Source organism: Peromyscus eremicus, chromosome 8a, assembly GCF_949786415.1.
Source record: "Peromyscus eremicus chromosome 8a, PerEre_H2_v1, whole genome shotgun sequence".
Classification (NCBI taxonomy): Eukaryota; Metazoa; Chordata; class Mammalia; order Rodentia; family Cricetidae; genus Peromyscus; species Peromyscus eremicus.
Window position 1 is genome coordinate 80738703 of NC_081423.1, and position 21609 is coordinate 80760311.

A 21609-nucleotide genomic window follows, 5' to 3' on the forward strand; every position below is an offset into this window, starting at 1 on the left:
CTGATAGCTTTGTTTGAGAGACTTAGGGGTCTAAATCTAAACACACTTGGAAGTGGGTACACATCTGTGTGCACTGAGTCAAGCTTTAAAAGTGTGATGAGTTCGATATGGAGGCTCCCACCTATAATCTTAGCATTTGGGAGGCTGAGGCGGAAGGTAACCACAAATTCCAGGCCAGCCAGGGTTACAGAGTAAGACTTTGTCTCTGGTGGTGAAGGTGTGCAGAATATTCCTGCCAGGTAAAGCAGTGTGAGCCACTGCAGTCCCATTCACTCAGGATGCTGGCTGAGGGGGAGGGGAATTGGAGCCCAGGTGCCAAGGCTTGGCAACACAACAAATGGTCTCAGAGGAAAAAAGAAATTTCTTGCAAGGTAATTTGAACATAAGGGGGAGAAGGAATAAAAAAGCACAAGTAATTTAGCTTTCAAAAGAGCATAATAAAATAAGTTTTTAAATACATTTAATATGATAAATAAATCTGGTAGTATAGAATTCTAGGACCTTTCCATCTGATTGTTTTCTACATTAATGGAGAAATAAATCAGACTTTATTCTTAAATATTCTGGTAGAACCAGTACCTATAGCATTAAAACAACCCTTTTAACATCTTGGGATCATATTGGCTTGCACATCCACATTCTAAAAAGCCTTTCCCCCAACACCCTATTAGACATCACACAAGGCCTCTAACATTGGAGTTTAGAAATATGCTTTAGAAACTCATTTAACTTCTCTCATTTTCTGTGAGTCTTCTTTTTGAAGAGGCTTCTTCTTGACTCTGAGCCATAGGTACTAGGTACTAAACCCCTTTTCTCAGCTTGGGGGGCCAGGTCCCAGGCTTGGTATAGACACTGAGCCCCTTATTCCCTCTCAAGGTTCTCTGGCTGCCCCAATGCCCCTGCCTGGCTGCCTTCATATCCCACTCAGAGGAAGTCTGCAGCGAGCAAGAGAGAGCGGGCTGCTACGCTTGGGTCTTCTGAGGTGTCACCGTTCGATACAACCCTGCTCACCCTGACCCAGGCAGCTGGCTGTTACAGAGCTCTTCTAGTATCCCTGGTGGGATTAAACAGGGGAGGGGCTCCAGAAACTAACTGTAACCACCCCAATCCCCGCACGGCTGCAAAGCAAGTAACTCAAGTAACTCTGCAGACAGGCAGAGATCTCACCATGTTCCTGTCAACACAGGACAACATGGGCCATTTGTGCTTGAGCTTGGATAGTGGGGACATCCAGGCTTTGTTTGGGGATTTGCCATCCACTTCATACTAATGATGCACTTCTCCTTTCTTAATACGCTCACCAAGTTTGGAAGAGATTTGAAATGTGCAGGGGACATTGAGAACAGAAGATACAACAGAAACCAAAAGGCAAAGTTTCCTTTCATCCAAACAGTTGGACTCTTTCTTATCCTAACTTTCCTGCTCCCGTTAAGTTTTCCTTCCAGACTGGCAAAGATTCAGGCAGGGTCCCCTAATGGTAAAATTTAGATTAAAAAAATATTTATTGATGTTTCTTTTAAAAATGTTTGGTAACTCCAACTAATCATCCCAAATGCAAACTGTAAACACAACAGCAAGGGAGTAACAACTGAGTGTGAGCAGCAGACCGTGACTGGAGCAGACTGAGCCCGAGTGCCACGGTGAGCAAAGGAGATAGACGGTGCACAGTGACAGGGACAGACTGAGCAGCTAAGGAAAAGGAATCATTATCTGGACCCCAGCAATTTCAATATAGCTGCTAAGGAAACCTCTGGGCCAAATACTAAAACACCAGGTGAGTGGGCGAGCCTTCTTTGTGAGCATGCTCAGCATGTTGGCATGGAAACAAGGAAGCGCAGAAGTTTCGTAAGCATCTCCCAATGGATGGCTACCATTTCTAGGATGCAAAGAAATTTTCTTTCTGGTCCCTGGATTCATCATATATTGTTTTCCATGCTACCCTTTCACCCTGGAAGATTGCAGTTACTGTTTCAAAATCCCCACAGAAACCCTTTAATAAAATAAAGAAACCACAGTAGCAGTAACGCTGGGTTTTGCTGGAATGTCCCCTCCTCTCTACCATGGCCTAAGATTTCTTCTGGGCACGTCCAATAGGAATGGTTAAGTTTTACCAATCCACTTGGTACAGCCAGTACGAACTTCAGTGCCATGGTCACGGACTGCAGCGGATGGGGTGAGGGCCTGTGCCTGTGTACGTGTGGCTCTGGGGATCTGGATGCTGCCCTCGCTTTTGTAACCCTTGCCCCGAATCCTGGGTTCGCTTCCACTGGAGAGACTCCACGGTGAGTCTCGAAGTGTCATTAAGTACTCAGTTCACCGAGCTGACCACCTCCACCGTCATAGGATGATGCAGCACCTGCAGAAACGCTGTCTGCTGCCTCCTACTGATGGGGGCGGAGTGACAGGGGCGAAGTAGGCGTGGACTTTAATGTTGGGTAAATGGGTCTGAAACAAGACAGAAACATTACTAAGAGAGCGCTTAGACAGGAGCAATGTTGTTTCTCAGAGAAGCCAAGGGGCTGAAGGACCAGAGTGTAGGACTGGCTAAGCACTACTTAGGATGTGAGGAGGCCTAGGTTCTACTCTGTTCTACGGAGGGGAGCAAAAACAATTCTCATTTTTCATCTTGTCCCAAAGGGATTCACAGTTAGAATCCCATAGCTGGAAGAAGCTAGACAAATTTAAAATGATTACTTTTTGAATTAAAACATGTTTCTAGTCTTTACTATGTCTGAATACTTACTAGGTTTAAGGCAGTATGCTCCTTATTGAGAGGAAACAAAAATGGGGAATCACATCTTTCAGGACCTTACCATCTCTAGACACAGCCCTCAGCTCAGTAAACAGGAAAATTGCTACATGGGGTCTTTTTTGGTTGTTATTTTTTTCCTCCCTTGCTAAATAGCCAAGGAAATTAAAAGAAAGAAATCATGAGAGTCTAAATCTGAAAAAGAAAAGAACAGAAGAGACAAGAACAGGAGAGATGAGGGAAGGGTGGGGCAGCTTTACCCTGAGTCTCTTGATTCCAGCCCTCGTGATTTGCTGGCAGTCATAGAGTTCTATCCGCTCAAGGCTGTGACAGCTCTTCAGGTGTTCCAGGGACGCGTCGGTGATTAGTGGGCAGTTGTCCAGCTCAATCACCTCCAGCTGGTCATGGGCGCAGGCCCCATTCCCTAGGTGACGAATCCCATCATCTGTGATGAGCTCACAGTGTGAAAGACTCTGCAACCAGAGAGCAAAGATGGACAACAAGGATCTTCTGACGTTCCTCCTGCCACAGGCTTATGTCAAAGTCCAACACAGACCCTCTGGTTGATCCTGGTGACTGGAGTGCCATCTAGAGCCATGCATGATGAAATAAGAATGCAGACCAAAGCTGATGGTCTCTGCTTTCAGCATGTATGACTGACTTTCCTTTTCCCCTTCGGTATAATTCTAAATTTATTTTGTGAATTCATGGAATGACTGTGAACTACTTCACAAAGTAGGACAGCTTTAAAAATTACCCACCCCTACCAGGTATGGTGGTACACCCCCTTTAATTCCAGCAGAGGCAGGAGGATCTGAGTTTAAGGCCAGCTTGGTCTACATAGGAAGTTCCAGGACAGCCAGGGCTACATAGTGAGACCACAGTGTCTCAAAGAAAAAAAAAAAAAAAGAAGTCCACTCCTCAAATTAACACTTTTCTTATCTGTAGGGCAAGACAAGGCTCAAGCTTTTCATACTCAACATTCTAGGAAATCGGAACTAAATATGGAATATCTCCTTCAGGGGCACAAATGAACGACTAGCTGACAAAGACTTTCAAAGCCATCAGGTGCTAGTATCAGACATGATCTGACCAATTTCCCTTAAACTCTAGTTCTGGGAAACTCAGAACATCCAACCCAATTCTGGATAGCACCAAATACACAAAGTGTTCTGTATTCTGTTTTGACCTTGTCCTGGAAAGCATTGGTTGATTCTGCACTTTTGTTATGCAAATGCACATTACTATATAACCAGGGTGGCCTTAAACTCTAGGTTATCCTCCTACCTCAGCCTCCTGAGTGCTGGGATTATGGGCACACAGCACCACACCTGGTTAGCAATGTAACTGATTAGATATAATAACACATAAAACACTCTAAGGTGGGATTGTAGGATGGCTCTGAGGGTAGAAGAACTTGCCTCCAAGCCTGGTGACCCGACCTCGCTCCCCAGAAGCCATGTAGAGGTAGCAGGAGGGAATTGACTCCAGAAAGTTTTTCTCTGACCTCCACATGTGCATCATGGCATACGTGCACACACACAATAAGATATTAAAGAGAGCCTGAGCTCAGTTCCCAGCACCCACATGATGGCTTACAACCACCTATAACCCCAGTTCCAGGGGATCCAACAGGAACAAAGTAAGTAAGTGGTGTGTGCAGGCAAAACACCCAGACACATAGAGTAAAGTAAATAAATCTAATTTTTTTAAATAAATAAAAAATACAAAACACTGAAAGTCAAACTCACCAATACTTGAAGCCGAGGACAGTGTATAGAAAGCTGGATTAATGTGCTGTCTGTGATCTAAAAAAACAAAGAAGTTTGTTGTAGGTAAAATTCTATCACACACACACACACACACACACACACACACACACACACACACACACACCCCAAGGGCATTTGATGCTAGCTAGTATGAGGGTAGTCTCTTTAGGGTCAACCTCAGACATCCCCCCCCCCTTTTTTTTTTGGTTTTTCAAGACCGAATTCCTCTGTGTAGTGTTGGTGCCTGTCCTGGATCTCGCTCTGTAGACCAGGCTGGCCTCGAACTCACAGAGATCTGCCTGGCTCTGCCTCCCAAGTGCTGGGATTAAAGGTGTGTGCCACCACCTCCCGGCCTCAGACATCTGCTTTTTGCTTTTGAAAAAATGATTTCCCTAAGCTTTGCCTAAACTGCCAGACTTCTAAGAACCTTTTCTGGGTTTTAAGCCTTCATTGTTTAAAACTGTTACTTTTTTTTTAAATTATGTTACATTTTAATTAAATTAGCCATCTCTCCATTTCCACTAAATATTTTAAACTAAATAAAAACTTTAGAACTTCTGTCCACCAGACCTTAATGCTGTCCTTTCTTTGGACCAGTAGAGGGAAAAACCTGAGTATATATATGATCCATGAAAAATTAATGTCAAAACACCCTTAAAATTTTAGGTATCTGCCCCACCTCCACAAGGCATACCACCACATAGGGCAATTGGGGGCACTTTTGGAACCTGGGTGGCATATGAATATTATAGGAGGAAAATGTTGCAGAGTGATCGATCCTAGGACTAGAAATAAACTGTAAGTTTGCCTCTGTTCCAGCTCCTCTCCAACCTTTGTTTCTATTAGACAGAGCTTGTGAGGCTCTGAGAACTGGTGGGTGTAGAGGGCAGGTTCAGAGGGACTGACACTAGAAAAGACAGAGGGCACTCAGGCATGCACAAGAGTAAGGCGATGAATGGGGAGGTATTCAGTTACTAACAAACAGTAGCTCTCATGCAGTGTCTGCTCAATGATTTTATAGCACAAACACCACTCCCTGTGGGCCTGGAAGATACCCAGTGTTCTACATAAGGGAGAGGTTTAGGCATTCTGCAAGACCGTACTGTTTCTATCACAATGCTCCGGTGAACAAAGCACATGCTTACCTGAACACATTCTTCTAGGTCCATCTTTTCAAGCTCATGGCAGTTCTATAAAGTATAATGCCATAAAATTCAGTACAAACTTTTAAAACACTGGCAAATTATAAAAGCCAAAAAAAACTAGTAGACTATCCTCAAACCCATGATCCCCTGCCTCAGCTTCCCATGGGCTATGACTAATTACAAATGTATATCATCATCCCTGAATAAATCATAAATTTAAGAAGACTTTGACCACAGTAAAATGTCTCAATTATTTCACATTTAAATACTGAACATTTTATAAGTCCAAAGGAATAATTTTACCAAAAATTAATAATAGGCTAACAACGAGATTTATTTTTTTTCAAGGGCAAGGTTTCTCTGTGTAACAGCCCCGACTATTCTGAAACTCATTCTGTAGATCAGGCTGGCCTCGAACTCACAGAGATCCACCTATGCCTGCCTCTGCCTCCCGAGTGCTGGGATTAAAGGCATGCACCACTACACCTGGGCAAAGAGATCTTTTTTAAATAAAAAAAAAAGTAACTCAGCAAATTACATTCCCCTTATTCTTTAATATTGATCGAAGTCAATACAATTTAAAATGTAGTTATTGAGCCACGCAGATCTGGGTTTAAGGCCAGCCTGATTTGCAGAGTGAGTTCCAGGACGGTCAGGGTGTTACACAGGGAAGCCCTGTCTCAACAAACAAACAAACAAACTAACACACACAACAACAAAAAAGGAAATGCTGTTATTCTACAGTGTTTTATATAAACCACTATAAGTATAAAATCCCCTGAAAGTACAGAAAAGTCTCTAGTGACTGGTATGTTATTAACCAGGCTTGTATCTCCTTGAACGCTCTTCTCGCTCAATTACATACCAAGTCAGAGGTTGGTTGGTTTGTTTAGGTTTTTTTGAGACAGGGCTTCTCTGTGTAGTTTTGGTGCTGTCCTGGAACTCTCTCTGTAGACCAGGCTGGCCTCAAACTCACAGAGATCCACCTGCCTCTGCCTTCTGTGTGCCAGCACCGCCCAACAGCAAATCAGAGTTTTATAAAGTACCAGAAGCCTCTGCTTAGTTTAATTCACCATCTTAATAAAACTGCAGAGAACTCAAAGTCTCCCCAAACAGCGCTCTCCAACACATCTGCACTTCCAGAACCGGCTGCCTTGTGAGAGGTTTATAGCTCTCACAAGAAGGCTCAGACAGCCACAGAGGAGGTCCCCCTGCCTCACACCCACTTCTGCTGCCGCCATGCTAAGTTTCTCTTTTTGCTGCTTCCCTCTGAAATAACACTCTCCCCCACCCCTGAAAACCCATGGAAGCCAACCACAGAACCTGGAGAAACACTTACCCTGGCCAGAGTAGTGAAGCCCACATCTGTTAACTGGGAACATCTGGCCACTTCTAGTATTCTATCGAAAGAACAAAGTGAAAAGAAAGGTCTTTGTTCATGAAACCTGGTTTTACTAAAACAGCAAGAACTTAAGAAAGCAATCTTTTATTCTCTAACACTTATAATATAGAGTGACTTTAATAACTGAACAAGGTTGTACGCAGATCTTGCTGTTTGTTCTCATATAGTTATCATAAAGAGGTCCTGTCAATACCACATATCAGGGTGATGTAATCAAATACAGAGGAATATAACTGAAGCTTGTAGTTAATGACAAATTGCATTAAAAGCCTTCTTGATGACACATTGCTTACCCAAAGAGGGCAGCCTGCTCCTAGAAAACAAAGGAAATGGAGATAAATACTCTGTTTCAGTTCATCTGTCACTGAAGTAAACTATTTTCTGTCTTTCATGTAGGTCTCTGCAGATTTCAACAGCTTTAAAAACTTGATGAGAGGACAGGTCTAGCCCAGGTATGAAGCCCTAAGCTCGAAGCTACCTGTCTCCTCCCACAGGCCCCTGGGGCACGCAGAAGGAAGCCAGGACGGCAACCCCCTCCTACTCAGCACCTGCTAACCACTGACCTCATACGACCCACAGGGCTGGGAGATCAAAAGTTGCTCTTTCCTGTGTAAAGTCTGGTAACATCTGTGCTATGTGATGGCACCAAAGATCATGTTTCCCTAAAAACCCTTACAACCAAAGTCAAAAGGTAAAGTCAAAGCACAATAAATCCTCATCAAATAAAAAGAAATGGATGCTATAAGGAGAACACAGTCAGGGCAGAGCCTTGGCACTCACACAAAGTAACAGACACACAGGAGGGTGGAGCTGAGAGCCCTCGCTCTAACGTAGAGAAGTCTTAACACCAACTGTCTTCTGGAGGTTTGGTTATTTCTCAGCCCGAGAAGAACTCTACTCTAGGCTGAAGGTACTATAAACCAGGAAGAAACCTCGATACTGTCAGCAACTACAGTTAGGCCATCACTAGGCAATCATCTCAAAAAAGTCTTTAGATTTGTTGCTTTATAATTGTTACTATATGTAAGAAAGTGCCTTCATGGGCTCTGGTACCAGAGGCCTGTCTCGGAATCCTTGCTCATGCACTTACTGGCTGTGGACTTTCACAGGTCACTTCACCCCCTGGACTCTGGCTTTCTCTTCTAGGATATGAAGATAGAAATGGTGCTTATGTTAAAAATCAGTATTTGTAAAGCACCTAAAACAGTACCTAACTACCACTGTAAGTCACTGGGGACATTCACACTCACTACAAAACAGCATTGTGCACGCTCTTCTAGAATACCACTATGGTTTGATACTATGTGCATCCTAACAGAAAACTCTGGGTAAACACCCAGACACTCCCATATTCAAGCAGAGAAGACCTACAGAGTAACATAGCTATTCTAAAAGATGATAAACATGGTTAGGCATGGTGGTGCACGCCTTTGATTCCAGCACTCAGGAAGCAGAGGCAAGTGGATCTCTGAGTTTGGGGCCAGCTTGCTTTACATAATGAGTCCTAGGATAGCCAGAGCTACAGAATAGAGAGACCTTGCCTCAAAATAAATAAATAAATAAATACATAAATAAAAGAGGATAAACACAAAAAGTTCTCCTGCAGAACTAAGTTTAAAACATTTTTCTTCCATGGATTACAACAATATAAGTAGCCTCAGGATGGGCTTTTAAAAAGTGGAGGAAGGAATCTCTGTGAGTTCAAAGCCAGCCTGGTCTAAAGAGCAAGTTCCAGGACCCCCAGAGCTACACAGAGAAACCTATCTTGAAACACCAAAAAAGTGGAGAAAGGAATTTTAAGAAAGTACTAATTTTTTCTATTATGACCAGTAAGACCGATTCCTTATTCACGACATTAACAAAGCCAGTAGGTAGTCAGCTAGAAGGGTAGTGTCACTGCAATGCCTTAAAGTTGGAAAATTCCAAGGGAAAAACATGGATAAAGGCAGCTTCTTCATCCCTTGATTTTTTTTTTTTTTTTAAGCTAAATAAACCATGTTTACCTAAGCCGAGGGCAGTTCTGACCTAGTGCGTTCAGGATGGCATCTGTGATATTGGAGCACCCAGAAGCACAGAGGGACTGCAGCTTATGACACCCTCTGCATATGGTGATGAGACCTTCATCTGTGATTTGCTAAAACAGACAGAAAAGTGAGAAAAATCAATATACAGTACTTATAAAAAATAAAATAAAATAAGAATACTTCTGTAGAAGCAGCAACACTGAGGAGTCCAGGCGGCCTGGACATCTACCAGATACCCCAAACCTAGGGGCAACAGTCCCTCCTAGTTCCTGCCGACTCCGCAGCTGTGTTCACTCTGTCTGAAGAGAGGGGTCAGACTCTTTTCAACCTAATGGTACCGGGCATGTCATGGTGAGGGCTTATTTAAAAAGCTATAAAACCTGAGAACAGTTAAAAACATCAGTCTTCTTTTTCTTTTACGAAACAGGATTTCTCTGTGTAGCTCTGGCTGTCCTGGAACTCACTCTGTTGACTATGTTGGCCTTGAACTCACAGAGATCTGCCTGCCTCTGCCTCCCGAGTGCTGGGATTAATGGTGTGCGCCATTATGCCCAGTTAGAAAAGCAGTCTTTGAAGAGTATAAACATATTTACAAGCATAGCTGAAAATTATTAATGAAAAAGTAAATTGTAACCTGGGTGGCGCATGCCTTTAATCCCAGTACTCGGGAAGCAGAGCCAGGCGGATCTCTGTGAGTTTGAGGCCAGCCTGGTCTATAGAGCGAGATCCAGGACAGGCACCAAAACTACACAGAGAAACCTCGTCTCGAAAAACATACAAACAAACAAACAATTATTAAGTAAAATGTCGGAGTTGCGTGTATGAGCAAACACCGATAACCCTAACACTGGAAGGACTGAGGCAGGAGGATAAATTCAAGGCCATCCTGGACTACATAATCAGACTATGTTCAAAATAAAAAAATACACAAAGGAAAGTGTATATAAACATTTGTGTGGGTCTCACTATGTAACTCAGCTTGCTTTGAGTTCATGGCAATTCTTCTGCTTCAGGCGATCAACTGCTGGGATCACAGGTGAGTCACTAGGCCTGTTCTGTCTTTGAAACAGGGTTTCACTATGCAGCCTAGTCTGGTCTAGAGCTTGCTACATAACACACGCTGGCCTTCAACTCATGATTCTCTTGTCCCAATCTGCTCAGCCCTGGGGTTTCAGTCCAGGGATTATAGGTGTGTGTCATTATGCCTGTAAGCTACTATTTTTGATAAAACTTTTGGAATGTTACTAGGAGGAATTACTAACACAGAAGCATTATGGGAAGGGATGCTTACTAAGCAAGTCTGCAGGTTCAAAGTCACCAGCTCAGGGCAGTGTGCACCTATGTACTTGAGAGCTTCATCTTCCAGCTGAAAAGATTGAAAACATAAGAGATTACTGACATTGTTTTAAAAGGAGAAAAAGACTATACACATTCATCAATACATTCTCAATATAGCTAACCAAGTTGCAAAGGAACAATGAACCACAAAAAAGAAAAAAAAAAAAAAAAAAAAGAAGACCCAAAAAACAAAAAACATGATCACGTCTCATTCCTAGTAGTAATAGTTACAGGATTTTTTGAAGTCAGTTCTTGTCATACCAAATTCTTATTATTAATATCAAATCCAGAAAAGGTTAAGGTTAGGATTCTCTCTCTCTCTCTCTCTCTCTCTCTCTCTCTCTCTCTCTCTCTCTCTCTCTCTCTCTCTCTCTCTCCTGTGAAAGGATCTAACTATGTAGTTCTGGCTATTCTGGACTCCCTATGTGGACCAGGTTGGCCTTGACCTGTAGTTCTGTGTCTGCCTCCAGAGCTGGGACCACAAGCTTGAGTCATCATGTCTGAATATGTATTTTGTTTCTAACAAATTAAATATTCACGGTAAGTTGTGGAAAGATTACAAAGGCAAAATAATTTTCACTTCTACAGCCCATAGAGTTTTTATTGTCTTTTTAGACAAGCTTTGGGGGAAGGAGCTGAGAACGGAAACCCAGTGTTTATCTGCTCCTGAGGACTTACAGCACTGGGGACAGATGGGAGGAATTGATCATAGCGATGCATGCCAATCAATATTTTTCAGGATTCCACAAATCACCAGAAGCTCAAGCTGTTGTTTTAAAGCAATCATATATCCAAAGTTCTGCTTCAAACAAAAGAACTCTTTCCATTATGGCAAAACAGTGAGTGAGGGCACTTGGAATGGAGTCCATGGTACAGCTTTAGCAGTTCCCAGAACAAATGTCAGGCAGTACTCTCGGATCAGTTCTTTCTAATGCTACCTCATCAGTTTTGTTTTGTTTTACCCAAGAAACTGAGTTTTATTTATTTTTATTATTACTTTTTTGTTTGTTTCTTTTGGCTTTTTTTGAAAACAGAGTCTTATGATGTAGCTTAGGCTGGCTTTGAACTCACAAGGATCCTCCTGTCTCAGCTTCCCAAATTCTAGGATTGCAAGGATGTACCTCCATGCCTGGGTTTGAGAATTTTTTAATGAAATGTTGTACTTGTGGCATTACAGCAGGAGGTAAAATGAGACCTTTAAAATGCAGTTTCTGCAGACTTGGCACATCCATGAACTGCTGGTTATATGAGTATAAATTGCCAAGATTGCCTTGTTTGCCTATTCATCTCAGAGTAACAAGGAATAAAGAAACGTTCTTTCTACTACAGACAAATGACACTACACGAGTGTCTCTCCACCTTGTCCCTTCTCCCCCATTTACACTTTGGTCAGATATTAATCTTCCCATGCTTCAATTCTGAGAGGAACACTAACTTTGGGTAAGCACATGTCTTCACAGTCAGCAGTATCTACAAGTCCCACTTTCTTTAGGACAGACATCTTGGGATACCTCCAAAGTGCTCACAGCCCCTCACTCTCATGAGCATTCCACGGAGCATTACCTGTGTGCAGCCTTTTAAGAACAAGGCCTTGAGACCCCCACAGCCTCTCACTAGTGCTTGAATGCCATCCTTGGTTACTTGGTCACACCAGGAAATGTTCAACTGCTCCAACAGTGGACACCCCTCACTTAGGATAAAACAAAACGAGACAAGCGTGTCACTACCTCCAGTCCCAAAGCCACCGGGTCTCATCTCTGTGATGTTCACGGGGTGGGACTGTGTCACTAGGCAGGGAATTTTAAATCCAATTTACCAACAAGCACAAAGCACATACTGTTTTTCAGATACAGGTTGGAAATGGAAATTAAATGACTAGTATAACTTTACAGAGTAACCAATGACAGTTCAGATTCAAGCTCAGATTTTCCACCAAGGAATTTTACTAGTATCAAAGTTCTAGTGAATTTTTATTAAAAAAAAAAAAATTACAAAGGCTCTATGTATTTTTTTATCTGGGACATTTCTAGAGGTCTGTTCCTGTAGGCCAAAGTGAGGCTTTGCTCATCCTTTATCTACACTAGCTTCTCCTTTGACTCTGCCTGTTCTGGTCAGTGTAGTCCCATGCGGAACACTGAAGGCTTTAAGCCTTCTCCTGTCATTGCAAACTGCTCAAAGTGGCTCTAAGTACCCTGCTTATTCATAGGACAGTCCTTAAATAAAGCCAGGAGATCGAGGTTTAAGCTCATCTTCAACATAAACAATCTGACTCCAGGCAAGTCACTTTAAGAAGTTTGTCTGAACCTCTCAGTGCAAGCTTAGCCACATCCGGTCCCAGGTTTACATGAACTGAGACACCCACACCTATCACCAGCTAGTGTAGCAACACAATATATGCTTATAAGTCTTTTTCATCTCTAGGCTCTGTGGGACTGATGAGCACAACATCTTAGACACATTTCATGGCTGCTTCAGTAGTACCCGGAACCTTACAACCTTTTAGATTTTTTAAAAATCTGTAAATGCTTGTCCTATCTACTACATAAAATAAATGAGATCATTTGTGTGGAAGTGTCTTATAAATGTTAAGTGTCACCATATTTATGGCCTTACATGGCAAGCAGTTTTAGACACATTGTGTATTCACAAGGGAGTTCCAAAAGGAGCCGTGTTTTATCTCATTTACATTCTTATTCTTCCTCTCTCTGAGATAGGGTTTTGCTATGTAGCCCAGGCTGGCTTAATACTATGTAGCCAAGGCTGGGCTTGAACATACAGTTCTCTTCTTCAGCCTCCTTCACGCTGGGATTATAGGTGTGCAGCACCATAATATACGGAGTTTGGTTAATTTTTTTTTTTTTTTTTTGCTTTTTCTACACAGGGTTTCTCTGTGTAGCCCTCGATGTCCTGGAATTCACTCTGTAGACCAGGCTGGCCTCAAACTCACAGATCTGCCTGCCTTTGCCTCCTAAGTGCTAGGATTAAAGGTGTGTGCCACCACTGCCCTGCCCCAGCTTAATTCTTAATGTGTGTAAGCAGAACCAAACCCATAGTACCCTAACTACTTAGGAAAGTCTAGAGTAGATTTCCAAAGGAAAGGAGTATTTCCCTCTTCTTTTTCTTCTTTTTAGTTTTTTGAGACAGGGTTTCTCTGTGTAGCTTTGGAGCCTTTCCTGGATCTCACTCTGTAGCCCAGGCTGACCTCAAACTCCCCGGTGCTGGGATTAAAGGTATGCGCCTCCATCACCCAGCCACTCTTCCTTTAAAATACATTTTATTTGGGAACTGAAGGCAGGAGTTTCAGAAGTTCAAGGCTAGCCTGGAATATGTGACATGCTGTCTTTTTTTCTAAGTCAGGTCTGGTAGCACTCTGTAATCCCAGATAGTTCAGAGGCTAAGGCAGAAGGATCATAAATTCAAAACCTTCCTGAACTATAGAGTGAATTCAAGGTCAGTCTGGTCTACATAGTGAGACACTATCTAAAAATTAAAAAGCAAAAATCAAACAAAAAAACCTCAAGAGACCTCTGGAGGTAGAGACAGGTTGATCTCCGAGTTCAAGGCCAGCTTTGTCTACATAATAAGTTAGAGGGATACAAAGTGAGACCCTGTATTAACCCACAACAAAGAAAAATGAAAAGGAGAAGGGTAAGGGAGGCTGGGCATTGAGCTTGGGGACAGCACCTGCTTTGTACATGAAAAACCCCAGGTTCAACTGTAGAGAAAATAAAAACCTTTCACAAACACTGTCTTCTAGAGTCTGTCACTCGGCTGGAGAATGTCTCATTGTGAAGTCCACACTGGCCTTGAACTAATGATCCTCTTGCCCCAGGCTTCCCAGTACTGGGATTCTTGGTGTGTTCAACACCCTGCTTTACTCTACTTAGAAACCCTGAGAATACTGAAATGATGAACATTGTTGCCACGTGCCAGACAGCTTTCAAAGCACTTTATACATGTCAGGTGGAAGTACATGAAGGTCTCTTCTACTCCAAACTCTTGAATACAGGCACAATTTTCTACAGTGCAGGCTGATAGTATCTCCTGGAATTCTAGGAACAATGCTCCAAGATTACAAGGAGAAGCTCACTGGAGCTATGTTCAGCCAAAGCTGTCAGAGGACAACCTGGCTCCAGACTCCATTTTAACCACTAAGGTGTAACAACACATGCCATTTTCTCTTCTTTTTATTTTTTATTATTTATTTATTGGTTTTTTCAAGACAGGGTTTCTCTGTGTAGCTTTGGAGCCTGTCCTGGAACTCACTCTGTAGACCAGGCTGGCCTTGAACTCACAGAGATCTGGCTGCCTCTGCCTCCCGAGTCCTGGGATTAAAGGTGTGCCACCACCACCGCCTGGCTTTTTTTCTTTTTAAAAGAGCAGTCCTCTATGAACATCTACTCACTAATGGATAACCCACACTGCTCTGTTTCAAAATTCCTAGTTATCTCTGGACACTTCATATTAATGTACCCTGTGATTTGAATGTCAGCAGGAGCAAAAGAAAAGGTCTTCTGGGAACTACAGCACACACCCGTAAAACAATACTGTCACCTCCAACTGTATTATCAGTTATTTTTTCCAAGTATGTATTAACAGGCATACTATTACAGGAAATTTACCTCAGAGCTTTGAGAGACATGTTTGTTATTGATGTACAGGAAGCCAAGTCGAGGTGCCTGAGTTTGGAGCAGAACTTGCTAAGGCTAGTACAGGTACTGCAAATAGAGAAAAAGAAAATAATGAATACACATTTAAGATAAGAACACATACCCACAGAGATGTTTCAGTGGGTAAAAGCGCTTGCCATGCAATCTGAATGAGTCGGGTTCAGGAAGACCCTCCTGAAAGTTGTCCTCTGACCTCACACTCATGCTGTGACAATTGTGTGGCTGCACTCCCAGTCACATAAAAATAATACATAAAATTTCCAGAAACATCTGAAAGATAGCACCAAAGCTCTATTTCTGTTTTCACTCTATTTTCTATTTAAAAAACTTTCTGCAGCAATGAAAGAACCTGACTTTTTTTTTTTTTTTTCAAGACAAGGTTTCTCTGTGTAGCTTTTGGAGCCTGTCCTGGAACTCACTCTGTAGACCACGCTGGCCTTGAACTCACAGAGATCAACCTGCCTCTGCCTCTGAATGCTGTGACTAAAGGCATGTGCCACCACTGCCTGGCCTCCGTCCAATGTTTTATGATTTGTGTGTATATACAGTGCTGGGGTCAACCCCTGGATCTTACACATGCTAAACAAGCCCTCCACTACTGGGTCATACCCAATACCCTATATGAATACATTTAATTTTAAGATTTTTCACATATATATGATGTATGTGCGTATGTATACCTGTATCAAAGTATACCTTACAGCCCTTGTGGAGAGGTCAGCGGACAACTTTTAGGAGTTGTTTTTCTGCTTCCACCATGGTTTCTGGGGAATCAAACTCCAATCATCAGGCTTGTGCAGCCATGATGAGCCCACGAATACTTTAAAGAATACATAAGCTTGTAACTGGAGAAATGAATCAGCAGTTAAAAGCATTGGTTGTGTGGCTGGAGAGATGGCTCGGTGGATAAGAGCAGTAGCTGCTCTTCTTCCAGAGGACCTGGGTTCAGATCCCTGCATCTAAACGGTAGCTCAATATTGTCTGTAACTCCAGTTCCCGGGGATCTAACACCCTCACACAGACATATATGCAGGCAAAACACCAGTGCACATGAAATAAAATAAATTTATATATATAGTATTGGCTGCTCTTCTAGAGGACCTGGGTTTAATGTGGCTCACAACCATCTGTAACTCCAGTTCCAGGGAATCTGATGCCCTCTTCTGGCCTCCACAGGCACCAGCTGCAATGTGGTGCACAGATATACACACAAGCTCATGACTTTGTCTCCATAAAACTGGCGTAGAACTGGGTCCAGCGCTCGCCTATTGTACCGGCTGGAATTCTCAGATCTCCAGCTGGATTAACACAAGCCTCGCACAGCTGCAGCTTTAACCTTTCTGTGGAAACAGGCTTAGTCTGCCCGTGGCAGCTGCTGTTTCCTGACATAACGCTGCTCTCTCCCTGCACATACGGAGAATCCTTGTCCTGTGCCATGCCACTTTGTGGAGCTGGTGCCTGCTGTATTTCTTGTAGAAAGTCATGTGGGTCTTAGGAGTATCTCACCACGTCGGCAGGTGCACTATCAGCACAGAAAGAAAGGTGGGCCAGAAATGGGAACATAGAGAAAACTTTCTTTTTTGAGGCAAGGTCTTACACTGTAGTCCAGGTTGGCCTTCAACTAACATACTCCTCCTGTCTCAGCCTGCCAAGTGCTGGCATTATAGGCATGTGCCCCAACATGCCCTCAGAGCACCAGAAACTAACTTCTCATCAGTCTCCAATATTCTATTATTATTATTTCCATCTCCCTTTTTGGCCGCAGGCTTTGTTTGTTATTTGTTTGCTCTGCATTTTTGAGACAGTGTTTCAAACTGGATGTGCAGAGCTCCTGAGTCCCAGGAACCACTGCCATGTCTAGAATGAGATGTAACTGGGTAGCTAACTTCTTTGAGGGCTTCACTTAACAGTTTTATGTACTGTGTGCCCATAAAAGTTTAAATCAGTTAGTTTTAAAAAAGAAAAAAGTCAGCCAGGCAGTGGTGGCACAAGCTTTTGATCCCAGCACTCAGGAGGCAGAGGCAGGCGAATCTGTAAGTTTAAGGCCAGCCTGGTCCACAGAGTGAGATCCAGGACTAGGACTACACAGAGAAACCAAAACAAAAAAAGAAAAAGAAAAAAAGCTGCTGAGGTTTTGGTGGGACCTGCATGGACTCTATAAACTAATTCCTCCATCTTAAGTTATCTTTACTTGCTCTTAGCAAGGTTTGCAAGTTTTCAGTGTAGAAAGCTTGTACATCCTTCACTGCATTTATTTGTAGATACTCATTCCTTTTTAAGATAAATCTTGGTGAGTTTGCCTTTGGGTGTGTCCACGCACAGATGTGGTGGCCACGGGACCTTGGGTGCTGTCACCTTTCTTGACAAGATTTCTCAGTGACCAAGAGCTCACCCAGGAGACTAGGCTAGCCGGCCACTGAGTCCCTGAGTCCCAGGAATCTGTCTTTTCTTCCACAAGTGTGTGCCACCACTTCCAGCTTTATAAAGTGGGTTCTAGAGAACAGAACTCAGGTATCAGTACTGTTCTGACTGATCGATCTCTCCAAGCTCCAAGCCTTGTTTGTTTCTGCTTAAGACAGCAGGGTCTCATGTAGCACAGGCTGGCCTCAAACTTACTATGTCACCAAGGATAGTCTTAATTTCCTAATCTCGTCTCCAACCTCCTAAGTGCCAAGATTACAAGCATGTTTCACACTTCCTAACTTGAAACTTTTTTGAAACTTCTTTCTTAAATTTCATTTTTTCATTTTATCACTAATGTATAGAAACAGAATTTTTTGAATATTGATCTTCTATCCAGAGAATTATTATTATTGTTGTTGTTATTATTATTATTGTTGTTTGTTTTTTGAGACAAGGTTTCTTTGTATATTCCTGGTTGTCCTGGAACTCGCTCTGTAGACCAGGCTGCACTCAAACTCATAGAGCTTCGCCTGCCTCTGTCTCCTGAGTGCTGGGACTAAATGCTGAAGATATTATTATTGTGTGCATACTTACTGAGTGTGGGCACAGATGTGCTTTGGTATGTCTGTGGATGTCACAGGCAGCTTTGGGCCCCAGGGGTTGAACACAGGTCGTTAGGTTTGCCCAGCAGTGCTGTTGTACCCAACAAGTCAACTCACTGGCAATAAGGAGCTTTTAAAACTTGTTCATGAATAGTAGCATTCTATTTAGTTAGTTTCTTCAAGACAAGACAGGTTTCTCTGTGTAGCCCTTGCTGTCTTGAAACTCACTATGTAGACCAGGTTGCCCTCAAATTTAGATATCCACCTGCCTTGACCTCCATGCTGGGATTAAGACGTAAATCGCCACGCCCACCGACCACAGTAACTTTAGCATCTCATATAGCTGAGGCTAGCCTTGAACTCCTGATCTTTTGGTTATAGGTATACACGACCACCTCTGAATCGCCTTAGGACCATCATGGGTGTGTACGTGTGTGTGTGTGTGTGTGTGTGTGTGTGTGTGTGTGTGTGTGTGTGTGTGTGGCATCAGATCTCCTGGAGTTGAATGTGGTGCTAGAAGCAACCCTCAAACAGTGGTACTCCCTTCCCTGCTGCGCCATCTCTCCTGGCCCTGGTTTATGATTTTGCATGAACAGATTTGTAGCATTATTACCCATAAATAAGGTTTTTTACTTCACTGTTTTTATTTGCTCATTTATTTTCCATCTGTCCAGATGTATTAAAAAACAAAACCCCGGGCTGGAGAGATGGCTCAGAGGGTAAGAGCACTGACTGCTCTTCCAGAGGTCCTGAGTTTAATTCCCAGCAACCATATGGTGGCTCACAACCATCTGTAATGAGATCTGGTGCCCTCTTCTGGCCTGCAGTCATACATGCTGTATACTTAATAAATAAATAAATCTTTAAAAAAAAAAAAAAAAAAAAAAAAAAACCCTAGCCAGGCATGGTGGCACACATTTTTTTTTTTTTTAAAGATTTACTTATTATGTATACAGTGTTCTGCCTACATGTATGCCTACAGGCCAGAAGAGGGCACCAGATCTCGTTATAGATGGCTGTGAGCCACCATGTGGTTGCTGGGAATTGAACTCAGGACCTTTGGAAGAGCAGCCAGTGCTCTTAACCGCTGAGCCATCTCTCCAGCCCCAAGGTGGCACACATTTTTAATTGCAGTACTCAGGAGGCAGAGGCAGGTGTATCTCTGAGTTTGAGGCTAGCCTGGTCTACAGCGAGAGTTCCAGGACAGCCAGGGCGACACAGAGAAACCCTGTCTCCACAAACCAAAACCAAAACCAAAAAAATACCCCCAAACTCCCTGCACCGGCTAGATGCTCCAGCGCAGTGTGGACTAGAAACAGAGTGGGTTGGGAGTTTCCCTCAGTGACAAGGGTGCATATTTAATGTACTTCAGACCCTGGGTTTAATACCTGTTGTATTCTACCTCCCTACCTCAGCCCTCAAAGTGGCACAATTACTTTGCTTCTAACCTCAGGGGGGAAAAAAAGTCTTTCGCCATTGAGTAAAACCTTACAGGAGGGTGTGGTGGCACACAGCCACCATCTAGACTTTGGGAAAGGCTGATGCAGAAGGGTTCAGGCTAGACTGGGCTACGAGAGGAAACACAACATTTGTCTTTTCTTTCATAGAACTGGGGATTAAACTGAAGGCCTCACATTGCTAGGGTGGGGTCCTATCATTGATTCATGTCTCTCATATCTCTAGGTATTTTATTTTTTTGTGACAGGGCATTATTGAGTTACCCAAGCTGACCTTGACCTCACTCTGTGGCCTAAGTAAAACCTGAACTGTCCTTTCTCCTGTCTCAGCCTCCTATGTAGGTTGGATTATGTAGCCTTGGCCAGTCTGGTACTTGCTATGGAGCCCAGAGCACCTTAATTCTTCTGCCTCAACCCCCTGAGTGCTGAGATTACAGGTGTGGGCTCCCTTGTCAGGCACATCAAACAAGGAAAATTCCCTAAAATTATTCGCTTAAAATAGTATTTTAACAGAATGCCTTCTTGTAGTCTCCTAAGACTGCCCACAAATTAAAAATGGTTTCATGGTTTTTGTTGTTGCTGGTGGGATTTATTTATTTATTTATTTATTTATTTATTTATTTATTTATTGTTGTTTTACAGGATTTCTCTACATATCTCTGGCTGTCTTGGAACTCACTCTGTAGACTAGACTGGCCTTAAAATCAGAGATCTGCCTGTCTCTGCCTCCCAAGTGCTGGGATAAAGGCATGGACTATGATGCCTGGCTTGGTTTTGTTTTTATGCATATTCAGTTAAAAGAAAATGCCCCTTTTATGATATGTGAAATTGTGTTTAGTTTCTTTTTTGTTTTGTTCTTTTTTTGAGATAGAGTTTCATGGACAAGTTGTGTAATCACTGTAGCCCAAACTGGTCTGAAATGCAAGGCAATACTCCTGACTCAGCCTCCCAAGTGCAGAGACGACAGGTATGAATGAATCATCATGCCTGGCTAGCTATTTCCATTCAGCTCAAAAGACTTAAGAATTTTTTTGTCTTTGAATTTCTGGGTTTAGATGTATATTGCTTAATTTTTAAATTCTTGGTATTTCCTCAGATTTTCTTCTGTTGAAGATCTCTAGTTTAGCTCTCTAGTTATAGAAAGAGAACATCTGCTTATTATTTTAATCTTAACTTATTAAGCTTGTTTAGTCCTCAGACTATGGTCTATTCAGGACTATGTTCTAAGTGTGCTAGAAAACAATGTGTACTCTGCACTCACTGGGTAGAATGTTCTATTTGAACAGACAGCATTTTCCATTCTTTTATTTATGTATATTTTGGAGGGGGGGGTGGTGACAGGGTCTTACTCTGTAGCCCTTCAGGGGTTACATAAGATCTTGCTATGTAGACCAGGCTGGACTCCAGCTCACAGAGATCAGCCTGCTTCTGCCTCTGAGCGCTGGGATTAAAGCATTAACAACCATGCCTAGCCACCCATCTTTATATTTTTAGCATACTTGTGTGGAACCTTTGTGTGTTTGTTTGTGTGTGGCTAGAGATTGAGTCCAGGGATTCATTCATACATGCTGGTCACTCCAGCAATGAGCTGCATACCAAGTCCTCTTTTGTGTTTTTGATAAAGGGTCAAAGTAGTCTTGCTGGCCTTAACCTCCAAAACCCCTCACCTCTCCCTCCCCAAGTGCTGGGGTAGAACACATCCTCTTAAATAATTTCCGTCTGCTGACTGGATTCTATTTTTCCCAAGGGAGTTAGTTTCATTATTTATTTGTCTAGTATAGTCTGGAGGCTCTAAGTGACGTCTGTCTCATCCAGACCCTTGAGGCTGCTGGTGTTTCTACGCAGTGTTTTTTCTTGTTTCCTGACTTCCTTACTTCTTTGCCCTAAGTGTCCTGTTTGTGTAAATGCTATGCAGATAGCACTCATGTGGGCCAGGTATCCCTGTTTTCCTTGTATCCTTTTACGTTTGCCTAAGCTCTACCAACCAGGAATACACGGATACCTTGTGTTCATTCTGATCTCTGCTACCCATGAACATAGCCTCTGG

General features: G+C 42.8%; 1 protein-coding gene across 3 annotated transcripts in view; it reads right to left on the reverse strand.

Annotated features, from left to right (window-relative positions):
* Positions 1-443: 443 nt before the first annotated feature.
* Positions 444-21609, reverse strand: part of Fbxl20 (F-box and leucine rich repeat protein 20) — a 68719-nt gene continuing 47553 nt past the window's right edge. For all 3 annotated transcript variants that reach the window (XM_059271668.1, XM_059271670.1, XM_059271669.1), the window contains exons 7-15: positions 15053-15148; positions 11994-12120; positions 10384-10458; positions 9072-9202; positions 7006-7066; positions 5667-5711; positions 4501-4557; positions 3010-3222; positions 444-2445 (exon numbers count right to left, since the gene is read on the reverse strand). In XM_059271668.1, coding sequence (XP_059127651.1) covers positions 2338-2445; positions 3010-3222; positions 4501-4557; positions 5667-5711; positions 7006-7066; positions 9072-9202; positions 10384-10458; positions 11994-12120; positions 15053-15148 — 913 coding nt within the window. In that variant the 3' untranslated portion in view covers positions 444-2337. The remainder of the gene's footprint in view (positions 2446-3009; positions 3223-4500; positions 4558-5666; positions 5712-7005; positions 7067-9071; positions 9203-10383; positions 10459-11993; positions 12121-15052; positions 15149-21609) is intronic.